This window comes from Schistocerca serialis, chromosome 9 (genome assembly GCF_023864345.2).
Source record: "Schistocerca serialis cubense isolate TAMUIC-IGC-003099 chromosome 9, iqSchSeri2.2, whole genome shotgun sequence".
Taxonomy (NCBI): domain Eukaryota; kingdom Metazoa; phylum Arthropoda; class Insecta; order Orthoptera; family Acrididae; genus Schistocerca; species Schistocerca serialis.
In genome coordinates this window covers 287577909-287590253 of record NC_064646.1, presented here as the reverse complement: position 1 = coordinate 287590253, position 12345 = coordinate 287577909, and the positions used below count along the sequence as shown (strand labels likewise).

Below are 12345 nucleotides of genomic sequence, written 5' to 3'. Positions count from 1 at the left end.
TTGCACAGCCATTTTCTTGTACGGCCCACAGATAATTTCCTTTGATTTTTACAAGCAACAGGTTTTTATTTTACACCTGCATGTTACAATTTACAAGTACAAGCTGATAGTCGTTTTCTCTTGCAGACTGCTGTTAACGCCCTGCGACGCAGAGTAAATAGCCTTACCGGAAGGGTGAGTAACGAAGTGTACTGCCTATCTTCTTTTACTTTTGTTTAATTTTCGAAGTTTTTTTCGTAAAATACTTTTCTATCTTTTTCAACAAGACTTCGGCACCTATATGCCACCTTCTACGAGTATTTATCTCGCAAATTACACGTTACGGTATACTATTATGCTATGTCAAAGATATTTCTACTTTCGAGCATTTACCCAGTACGTCCCCCAACGAACAATGGACCTTGCGTGCCTCAGCGATACAGACACCCATACAGCAGGTTCAACCAAAACGCAGTGGTACCTGTGGAGACGCCAGATTATTTTTTTTTTTTTTTTTTTTTTTTTTTTTTTTTTTTTTCCTGAAGAGGGGCAGCAGCCTTTCCAGTACTTACAGGGGCAGCAGTTTGTATGACGGACTGACATGGCCTCGTAACATTAATCAAAACAGCCTTGCTGTGCTGGTACAGCGAACGGCTGAAAGCAAGGGTAAACTACAGCCATAATTTTTTCCGAGGGTATGACGCTCTGCTGTATGGTTAAATGATGATGACGAACTCTTGGGTAAAATATTCCGGAAGTAAATAGTCCACCATTAGAATCTACAGGTGGGGATTATCCAGGAGGATGACGTCACCAGGAGAAAGAAAACTGGCGTTCTACGGATCAGAGGAGATTAGATTAGATTAGATTAGTTTTTCGTTCCATAGATCCATGCTGAGGAAATCCTCGTGGATGTGGAACATGTCAACTTTTTTATTTTACCTGAAATAACAATACTAATAGTATGAATATATACAATACATCATTTGTTTCTATTAAAAAATTCGTCTATGGAGTAGAAGGAGTTGGCCACTAGTAAGTCTTTCAGGCTCCTTTTAAATTGATCTTTATTTGTAACTAAATTTTTTATGTTTGCTGGCAAATTATTGAAGATGAGTGTTCCTGAGTAGTGGACCCCTTTTTGAACTAAAGTAAGTGCTTTTAAGTCTTTGTACAGATCATTTTTGTTCCTGGTATTGTATGTATGAACTGAGCTGTTTGTTGGAAAAAGAGATATATTATTTAGGACAAATTTCATTAAGGACTAAATATACTGAGAGGCAGTAGTTAGTATACCCAGTTCTTTGAAGAGGTTTCTACATGACGTCCGTGAATTTACTCCACAAATAATATGTATTACACACTTTTGGAATCTGAAAACTTTTGTTTGACTTGAAGAGTTACCCCAAAATATTATACCGTATGACATTATGGAATGAAAGTAGGCAAAGTATGCAAGCTTTTTCATTTTTATGTCGCCTATGTCTGCTAACACTCGAATTGCAAATACAGATTTGTTAAGGCGTTTCTGCAGTTCTGTGGTGTGCTCCCCCAACTGAATTTATTATCAAGTTGTAATCCCAGGAATTTAAGACTGTCAACTTCTTCTACCTGCTCTTCTTCATACTTTATGCATATGCTGGGTGGAAACCTCTTACAGGTTCTGAATTGCATGTAGTGAGTCTTTTCAAAGTTTAATGTCAATGTGTTGGCTTTAAACCATTTATTAATATCCATGAAAATATCATTAGCAGATCTTTCTAGAACTACACTCGACATACTATTTATTGCAATACTTGTGTCATCTGCAAACAAAATGAACTCTGCTTCTGGCAGTGTAACTGATGAGAAATCATTAATGTACACAAGAAAAAGCAATGGCCCTAAGATGGATCCTTGTGGGACACCACTTGTAATTTCTTCCCATTCTGATGATGACTGATGACTTAATTCACTAGTCCCTTGTACTGACACCCTTTGTTTCCTGTTAGCTAGGTATGACTTGAACCATTTTGCAGCACTGCCCGTGACACCATAGAATTGTAATTTATTTAAAAGGATGTTGTTCACACAATCAAATGGCTTTGACAAATCACAGAAAATACCTGCTGCTTGTAATTTGTTATTTAATGAGTTAAGTACATTTTCACTGTAGATGTAAATAGCCTTCTCGATATCAGAACCCTTCAGAAATCCAAACTGTGTTCTTGATAATATGTTGTTTGTAGTCAGATTTTTGAGAATGCTGGCAAAAGTGAAATCGGTCTGTAGTTTGATGGTATCTCTTTATCCCTTTTCTTGAATAGAGGCTTAACATCTGCATATTTTAGCCAGTCAGGAAATGTCCCAGTTATAATTGACTGGTTACATAAGTAACTTAGAATTGTACTAAACTCACAAGAACATGCCTTAATTAATTTTGTTGATATTTCATCATAACCACTAGAATGCTTTGTTTTCAAAGATTTTATTATGGAAGTTATTTCTTTTGGTGAAGTGAGTGACATATTCATGTAGCTTCCCTTAATCGGGCAAGTAGTTTAGACAATTTGAAAAGGGAAATGGGTAGGTTGAAATTAGATATAGTGGGAATTAGTGAAGTTTGGTGGTAGCAGGAACAGGACTTCTTGTCAGGTGAATACAGGGTTACAAATACAAATAGGTGTAAAGGATTGGGTTTAATAATGAATAAAAAAAAATAGGAACACTGATAAGCTCCTATGGACAGCATAGTGAACGCATTGTCGTAGCCAAGTTAGACACGAAGTCTATACCTACCACAGTAATACAAGTTTACATAACTAGCTCCAGAGATGATGAAGAGATCGAAGAAATGTATGATGAGATAAACGAAATAATTCATATAGTTAAGGAAGACAAAAATTTAGTTGTGACGGAGGACTGGAATTCAATAGTAGGAAAGGAAAAGAAGGAAAAATAGCAGGTGGATATGGACTGAGGGAAAGGAATGAAAGAGGTAGACACGAATTTTACATAGAGCATAATTTAATCATCGCTAACATTCATGAATAAGTTGTATATGCGGAAGAGGTCTGCAGATAGCGGAAGCTTTGAGACTGATATATAACGGGAAGACACAGATTTAGGAACAAGATTTTATATCGTCCGGCATTTACAGGGCAGATGTGGACTCTAAGCACAATTTATTGGTTACGAACTCTTGATTAAAAGTGAAGAAACTGTAAAAAGGTAGGAAATTAAGGAGATGGGACCTGAGTAAGTTGAAAGAACCAGCGTTTGTTGAGAGTTTCTGAGGGGGCGTTAGGCAACAGTTGACTAGGGCAAGGGAATGGAATACAATAGAAGGCGAGCTTTAAGAGGTTAAATAGTGAAGTGTCCTTGGACAACAAAAGAGACAATGAATTTAACTGATGAAAGAAGAAAATATAAAAATGCAGTAAATGAAGCAGACGAAGGGGAGTACAAACGTCTAAAAAATGAGTTTGACAGGAAGAGCGAAATGGCTAAGCAGGAACGGCTAGAGCAAAAATGTAAGGATTTAGAAGCATTTTTCATTGGGGGGAAAAATATATACCGCTTACAGGAAAATTAAAGAGGACGTTGGAGAAAAGAGAAGCAATTGCATGATTATCACGAGCTCAGATGGAAAACCAGTCTGAAGCGAAGAGGGGAAGGCTGGAGGGTGGGAGGAGTATACAGAGGGTCCACACAACGGAGATTGACTTGAAGGTAATAGAAGTGGAGGAGGACGTAGATGAAGATAAGATGGGAGATACGATACTGCGAGAAGAATTTGACAGAGCACTGAAAGACTTAAGTCAAAACCAGACCCCCAGAGGTAGACGACATTCCGTCAGAACTACTGATAGCCTCGGAAAAGCCACCCTTGACAAAACTCTTCCACAGGTGTGCAAGATGTATGAGACAGGAGAAATACCCTCAGACTTCAAGAAGAATGTAATAATTACGATTCCAAAGAAAGTAGTTACTGACATGTGTAAAAATTAGCGAACTATCAGTTTAATAAGTCATGGGTGGAAACTGCTGACACGAATTGGTTACTGAAGAACCGAAAATCTAGTAGAAGTCAATCAGCGCGAAAGATCAGTTTTGATTTAGGAGAAATGAAGAAATACACGAGGCATTACTGATCCTATGACTTATCTTAGTAGGCAGGTTAAGGAAAGGCAAACCTACGTTTATAGCCTTTGTAGACTTAGGGAAGCTACTTTGTAAAGCAAATATTTTTTCAGACGACCTTCAACAGCAGTGATATACTTGTAGAAATGCATGATACAACTGTTCTGTACCAATAAATATTTATTCACAACCGGTTTCGATCACCGATCATCTTCACAGCGCTGGCAAGAAAAACAAGGAAACAAAGTGAAAACAGGGAATATCAACACATGTTACATTTTCATGAGAATTATCAGTTGGAAAAATTAAGCGTACTTTCGAAAAATGCTGTGCCAACTTCATATGTCATACATGCTATTTAACCAGAAAATACGCCATAACTGACTAGCAAAAGTCAGAGAAAGATACTTCTCACCATGATATTGGCTCAAGCAAGCAGAAAACACTGAAAACATGGAACCATGTAACAACAGTAAGTGCACAGCACCATTGCTTGGGCACAACAACATCCAGTAGTTTAACACACAAGTGTTGATCAAAGAAGCTACAATCCAAAGTCAAACAACAAGGTCAAAGAACAATTTCCAAATTATCTGTGCAATATAGTACAGTCACAGAGAGATACACATACACTAAAATTACAATAAAAGAAATACAATAAATCAGGACAAATGTATAATTATTTCCCCTTTAATTTTATTTATTTTATCCTATTTTTCTCACATCATTTCAATATACATGATAAAAGGAAAGCAACCATTTTTGAAAACTACCACATAAGAAAAATATACACAGTCATGTACAATGATATGAAATACAACAGTCACATGAGGCTATTGCAATGTCACATGATACTACAGTGTCACGCAACAAAAACAAACTGACTGTGTAGTAAGACCTATATTGTATGAAACTGCACTTAGGTATGCGATGTACGGAAAATTATATTAGGCAATCCAACTACAATGATCATTCTAGCTGGCAGCAGCAAACGACTCAACATCAAATCACATGGATAGTGTAATGAAATGAGGAGCTGCAGACTGTATACAGTATTATGTCACATAATAATCACATAATACTATTAAAAATCCTGTGGTATCACACTTTCACATACCAAACCAAAGATCTGGTGAGAACAAAACCATAATAAAAATGCACATAAATATATAATGTTAAAACATTATGAGAAGTAATAACCACTAAAAAGGAAGCACAAAAACCAAACAACAACCAAAAACATTCCCATGTGAAGTCCATCAAAGAAGTTCAGGATTAAACATTGTGTAACCAATTGAGATGCCAAGGCTAAAATCAGTTCGAACGTTGTCATACAGAAATAGTAATTATTCATATTATTATAACATGTGCGACCCTACTGTCCATCCCTAACCAGTTTTATTAAACTAGTTTCCAATAATCGGAACATTACATATGTCCAATACGCCTTATATTATCTGACAGCATCAATATCAAAAATCTTACAATAAAGTCATTATCAGAAAATACATACACATCTGTTATCATATCCAAGGAAAGGCATCTGTGAAATTATTCATACTCCATAAAAGCGTAAGAGTTTAAAGAGAGTGGTGAGCGGGGGCACAAAGATCTGAGTAAAATATGCTGTATATCTGAATGGTCAATCCCGTATTATATATTGCTTAATATTTGTACCACGTGTGCAGACTAATTACAGTTTTTATTATGGGACATTGTAGTATCATATGACATTGCAGTAGCATCATGTGACTGTTGTATTGCATATTATTGTACATGAGTATGTATATTTTTCTTATGTCGTGGTTTTCACGAAAAGGTTGGCTTGCTTTTATCATGTGCATTGAAATTAAGTGAAAAAGAAAAACTGGATAAAATAAATTAAATTAAAGGTGAAAAGATATACATTTGTGTCTGCTTTTATTGTATTTCTTTTAGTGCATGTGTATCTCTCTGTGACTGTACTATAGTGCACAGATATTTTGGAACTTGTTCTTTGACCTTGGTTTTTGAACTTATTCTCTGACTTTGGCTTGTAGCTACTTTGATCAACACTTGTGTGTTAACCTTCTTGAATGTTCTTGTGCCTGAGCAGTGGTGCTGTGCACTTATTTTTACATGGTTCCATGTTTTCAATGTTTTCTGCTTGCTTAAGCCAGTATTATGCAGTGAAGTATCTTTTTCTGACTTTTGCTAGTCAGCTATGGCGTCTTTTCTGATTAAGTACTATAGCATGCATGACATGTGAAGTTGTCACAATATTTTTCGATGTCCCCTCCACCTGCATCATTCCAGATCGACTTTGCCGTGATGTTTACTCAAAAAATTCAGTCCAAGTATGACATCGTAGCTATTTCTAACTCAAGAAGTACTTCCACGCAGTCCCTCCCACTCGGAAGTTCATCAATGCCGAACCGAACGAATGAATACTACCTTCATCTGCACCACTTAGTCCACAATAAGAAGGGTTAAAACGCCTAACAGCAAGTATACCCTGTGCTGCTACGGATACCTACAATCCTGCATCCTGTAAAAATCTACACTTCTTTCCTCCTACACAGCCGTTCAAACATTCCTTCGCCATTGGTACCTCAGACAGACATCTTGTGCTCACCTGTACAGGAACGCTGCACAATGCCTACACCATGCCTTTACTCGTTTAACACTGGGTGCGAACTCCGTAACAACTTTCTTTATACGTGTGGAAACTTGCGGTGACATTCCCGCTCTGAATGTCCATTTCGTTTACACCTCCCACATTGCGGTTTCCTACAGTTTCTTCTAATGTGACAAGGCTAATGTCGTGGAAGGTGACAAAGCTAACCACACCGATAGCACATGATCTCTGCATTAAGAACTACCTTCTTTTCCCTAGTTCTTGTCGGCGTACCTATTTCTTCGCACTCGCCACAGCATCGTTTACAGACTTGGAAATTCTATCCGCGTTTTACGGGCAATATTAGTTGCCAAATCTAGGTAAGAAAGCATCTAGCGCCCTCTGCTCTGCTCCTTGAAGAATGGTTTTGTTGTCTTTGTCATTATCCGAGCATTACAGTGCTAATTCTAAATTATATAATAATCTAAAACGTTAAATTTAAGAGTTTATATGAGGTTACTATTCAGTGGACTGGAAGGATTTGAATCTTAGGGGGGGTAGGACGTCAAACCGGCCGACTTGGAGCAGGAGAAGCATCACAGGACATTTTAATTTCCAGTGTCTATACTTTTACAAATAAATTCATAAAACTTTGTCAGCATCACCAGGAAGGATTCAGGATTCACACTCATTGCAGTGGAAGCTCGAAAACATAACAATAATTTTTTTTGCGTGTGAAAATTCATTTTTTCACTTACGAATGGCTACATTTGTTGCTATAGGTACACTTTTCTTCATAAGTTAGAGAGATTCTTCGATGAATTTTGCACAGCATACATACCACACTTACAGGTGCGTGAAACTCTAGAATTTATTTAATTTATGAAAAAACGAATGAGCTGTTGTATTTTAAACTTCATGTTTAGAAGAAACACAAATTTTGTAGTTAATTACCTCAATTTTTACCACAGTTTTTAATAGATACGGAAAAGTCTAGAGTCTCATACACCTTTAAGTATGGTTTGTATGCTGTGCAAAATTCATCGAAGAATCTCTTATTTATGAAGAAAAGTGCACCTATAGCAACAAATGCTGCCATTACTAAGTGAAAAAAATGATGAAATTTCACATGTAAAAAAAAATTATTTCGTTATGTTTTACAACTTCCACTGCTAAGAGTGTGAATTCTGAATCCTTCCAGGTCTTTCTGACAAAGTTTTATTAATTTATTTGTAAAATTATGGACAGTGGAAATTGAAATGTCCTGTGGTGCCTCTCCTGCTCCAAGTCGGCCTGTTTGACGTCCTACCCCCCTTAAACCGATACACATTATCTACGTTACATTTGACATGAAATTTTGTCAAATTCCCCACCAGTCATTGATCGCAAATATTTGCTTCTTCACGTTCTTGTAGGTTGCTGAATACATATGTACCCAAATAGCAGACTCCTTTCTGTATTAATGTTAACCCTTTGAAGTATTTGTAGAGGTTGCTTTTTGCCCTAGAGTTGTATTCATGTTTTTTACTACGGTACTTGTATGAGAAAAGAGAAATATTGATAACGACTTAAAACCTTAATAAATATTTACACTGTAAAGTAGTTGTCAAAGTACCTAGTTTTACAACAGATCTCTGTAAGGTGTTCTAGAAGTAACATTCAATACAATGCTTTTGTACATCTTTATTGTGAAAATACTGAACCTGGAAGTTGAGTTCCCCAGAAAATGATATCATAACTCATGAGTGAAAGGAAATATGCAGAATAAGCTATTTTCTCCATTCATATCAGTAGTTCAAAACACTGGATACTTTCTACTGCTTGTATTTCATTGTTTGAGACGCATGTGTTTACAGCTTTTGGAGTTCTGTGAGAAATACTGGAGATGTGTATTGAGTCTTATCAAAATTCGAAGATAATTATCTAATTTTAATTTTGATTTTGCTGTAGGTGTCCCGGCTGGAGTCTTCTCTCACGAGGCTTCGGAACAGTCTGTCGACGAACGAATGTGCCAGCAACCCTTGCCGGAACGGCGGAACCTGTGAAGACAAGTATAACGGCTTCGTGTGCCGCTGTCCGTCTAACTGGCAGGTCAGTTGTTTATTTTTACACAAGTGGCAAGCATATGCAACAACAAAATGCGATGCATAATACATACCACTACGGTGTTAACGCATTTGCGACGAGAGAGTATTTTCACAAAGGGGACCATTAGATTTTTGAACCGCCGATTCGAGGCATTTTCAATTGCACCGAAATGCATGAAAATAGCTACATGGTGAAAAACGCTTGCTATCTCTCGAAAAAATACGATATACCTACTACGATTAAAATACGTTTACTATTGACAACTTTATCTTGCTTTTATGGCAGACTGGTGGTCACTACTTCGAAATTCTAAGAGCCACGACATAGGATCACTGTGAATAGAGTGTAGATTGCTGTGATCAACGCTTCAAAATTGGAAAACCAAGAACGTTACTGAATGTAAACGATATTATTCAAACAACTTGCTGGGACGCAGGCGAGTGACGTCTTCCACAACAGCCGATATTCCGACAGTTCAACACTTCGTCATTTTCAAGGCACAAATGCAATGAGAGAGCGCAGTGCAAGGAATTGAAATCCTCGATAAGCGGGGCTACGCTGACCAAGAAACGTAGTACGGCGCGCGCGCGCGCGCGCACACACACACACACACACACACACACACACACACACACCATATGCAGTAAACTACTAGCATCACCACAGAAATAAAGAAGACCAGCGTCAGAAGATATAGATAGCAACGACATAGAATAACGTATAGAGGCAACACCGCGACCAGAGTGAAACAAGCTGAACAACACTACGCCATGTTTTCGGAAGTCAGAACTAATGCGTATAGTACGCGAGAGTTCATAAGGAAATTACGAAACCTTCGGTAAAATAATTAAACACGTGGAAATTCCTGATGTACTGGTGTACAACACAAATGTACAAAACCACTAACAGCTAATATTTTTAAACAGTAGGCCTACTAGCTTGAAATAAGATAAATTCATAGTCTTATTGCTTTTGTGCGTGCAGTTATCTGTTGGGGTCAATTCTAGTGTCCGATTCCACTCGTCGGCTTTGAGCAATGACGTCATACCTAAGGCAGAGCCGCTGCATAGAGGCAATCTTTGAAAGCAAGTGGTGGTGGTGGTGGTGGTTAGTGTTTAACGTCCCGTCGACAACGAGGTCATTAGAGACGGAGCGCAAGCTCGGGTTAGGGAAGGATTGGAAAGGAAATCGGCCGTGCCCTTTCAAAGGAACCATCCCGGCATTTGCCTGAAACGATTTAGGGAAATCACGGAAAACCTAAATCAGGATGGCTGGAGACGGGATTGAACCGTCGTCCTCTCGAATGCGAGTCCAGTGTGCTAACCACTGCGCCACCTCGCTCGGTTTGAAAGCAAGTGATCATATTTGTAAACAAACAAATGTAGCATACGATAAAATTACAAACACCGTTCACGTGATAAATTAATTAGCCACAAATTATTCTGACAAAAATTAAAGGTAAGAAAATGAATAAGAACAGAAAAAGAGAAGTATACATGTCTGAAATAAAATATTACCGTAATTTAGTCTAGTAAGAAAAGCACAGAGAACCTTTAAATCCAGTACAGTGTAGCGCATGGCGAAGTAATAATATTATGAATCAGCATTAACTTTCGATACTAATTGTTAAACCTAACGGGACGAGAACACAACTAACGAGAATTTACAAAAAGTACGGGTCTGAGAAATACAGGACTCGGTAAGTGAAACTGACCTATATAGTTAATTCTAATTACCGATTAAACCATTCCACGATTCGTTATTTAGATCGTTTTAACAACCCGTGTCTGTACTAAAATGTTATTGGATTTCTACATATGGTATTACTATCTTCATTACTATGAAAAACAGAAAAATTTACAAGCTGTACCTACAATATTTACATTCGTCCCCAGGAGCTGTACTGAGATCTAGTCTTACTAAATGAATAGTTGTTATTGCTACACGTGTATTTTAATTGCTGTCTGTTGCACCACTCGGTAACGGACAGAAAAGAATGTATGGACTATTGCGTGAGTTTGCGATCTGTATCTAACCGTAAATGTCTGTGAAATGCATGGTAGAGGCTACTTCCCATTGCACCACACATTAGGTTTTCCTCCCGTTCCATTCACAGATATGCGAGGACAAATGACTGCTTAAATTATTATGTGAGCTCTGTTGTTAGTATAATCTTGTCTGAACATTCCCGAGGGAGTGATACGCATGGGAGTGAGTATATTACTAGGTTTCTCACTTAACACTGGTTCTCGAAATCTAATATGTCTTCAAACGTTGCCAGATGAGGCTTTTCAGCAATTCCATGCCACTCTCATGTAAATCAAACGGGCCTTTGACACCATTCGTGCTGCTATTCTTCGTAAACGCTAAATATTGTCTGCTAGTGGCATTTGTCAGTTCTTGACGATGCCCAGCTGATGCTCACAATGACGTCGTAGTGGGCGATGAGCAGGGAGAACCGGGCATCTTCTGACGGCTGTGGTTTCCTTGACCATTCGTGCACCAAAAGCCTTACAGCTCTCTGCTGGCTGTCAGTTGGGTATTTAGTATATGTTGCTTTTTGCAGAGTCCCATCAATATATGCTAGATGGCGACACGTAGCGCCGACTTTCTTGCGCAACAGCCGGCGAATCTGTTCCGACTTATACTGTTTACAAAACCATGTGTTGAAATCTTATAGTGCAAAATCCATTGGCTCATTTGTAATTGTTAATATGCCTACGACTAAGAAAATCATACGTTTCTCAAATTGTATGCTACTGTGGTTCAGGCAGTGATTCAAATATAACGTATGATGTTAAATATCTCCGGGAACAAGGAATGAAGTTTGTTTGGCCACAGATACTGACTCGATAAATGGAGAACAGATAACCTAAGTACTATCTGCTCTGGATGTTTTGAAACGAGGATTTAGGTTTAAGGTGAATGGAACTGAAGGTATTATGCTCAGTTACATCTGGAATTATGTGTGGTGCTTCCTTGTAGTACCTTTTATTATATTTATAATTTTTTATGGTATCACACTGTTTGATTTATATACCAGACGAGGATTTTCTTTTAGTTCATGAGGATTACTAAAACACTTAATAAAGCTGTAGATCAATTTATTTCTGGATGGTCAAAGTCTCATTCTGTTTTTGAAATATTCTCCACTAATGGAATGGTAATTGACAGTTTTGGTGGAGTGGAGCTGTTAATGTATCCCCAGATCCGTGCCGGCTTTGACTTCCTACAATTTTTCACATTAATTCCTCTGTATTTTACAAAATATATTAAGCCCTTAAGTTCACTACCATAATATTCACAGAAGTTAAAAAACAGCCTTGATGATCACTTTTCAACCCGGAAATCGGTCAAAGTATACCCAGTTTACTGTAGCGACACAGTCCCACGCCGCTGTGGACCCCTGTTTAGTCAACTGACGAGCACTAATGCGCTCTAGCGGCACGGTCCCGTGGAGCTGTGATCTGTGGGCAGTCAACAGTCGTCTAATGTGAAACAGTGAGCGACGCGGCCCGCGAGGGCAGTCACGATGCAGTTTCAGCAAAGTCGTGCCATCG

General features: G+C 38.1%; 1 protein-coding gene across 1 annotated transcript in view; it reads left to right on the top strand.

Moving 5' to 3' along the window:
* LOC126419763 (cubilin-like) overlaps window positions 1-12345 on the top strand; it is a 753686-nt gene that overhangs the window by 51072 nt on the left and 690269 nt on the right. The window contains exons 5-6 of the mRNA XM_050086938.1: window positions 127-174; window positions 8648-8788. Of these exons, the coding sequence (XP_049942895.1) occupies window positions 127-174; window positions 8648-8788 (189 nt within the window). The remainder of the gene's footprint in view (window positions 1-126; window positions 175-8647; window positions 8789-12345) is intronic.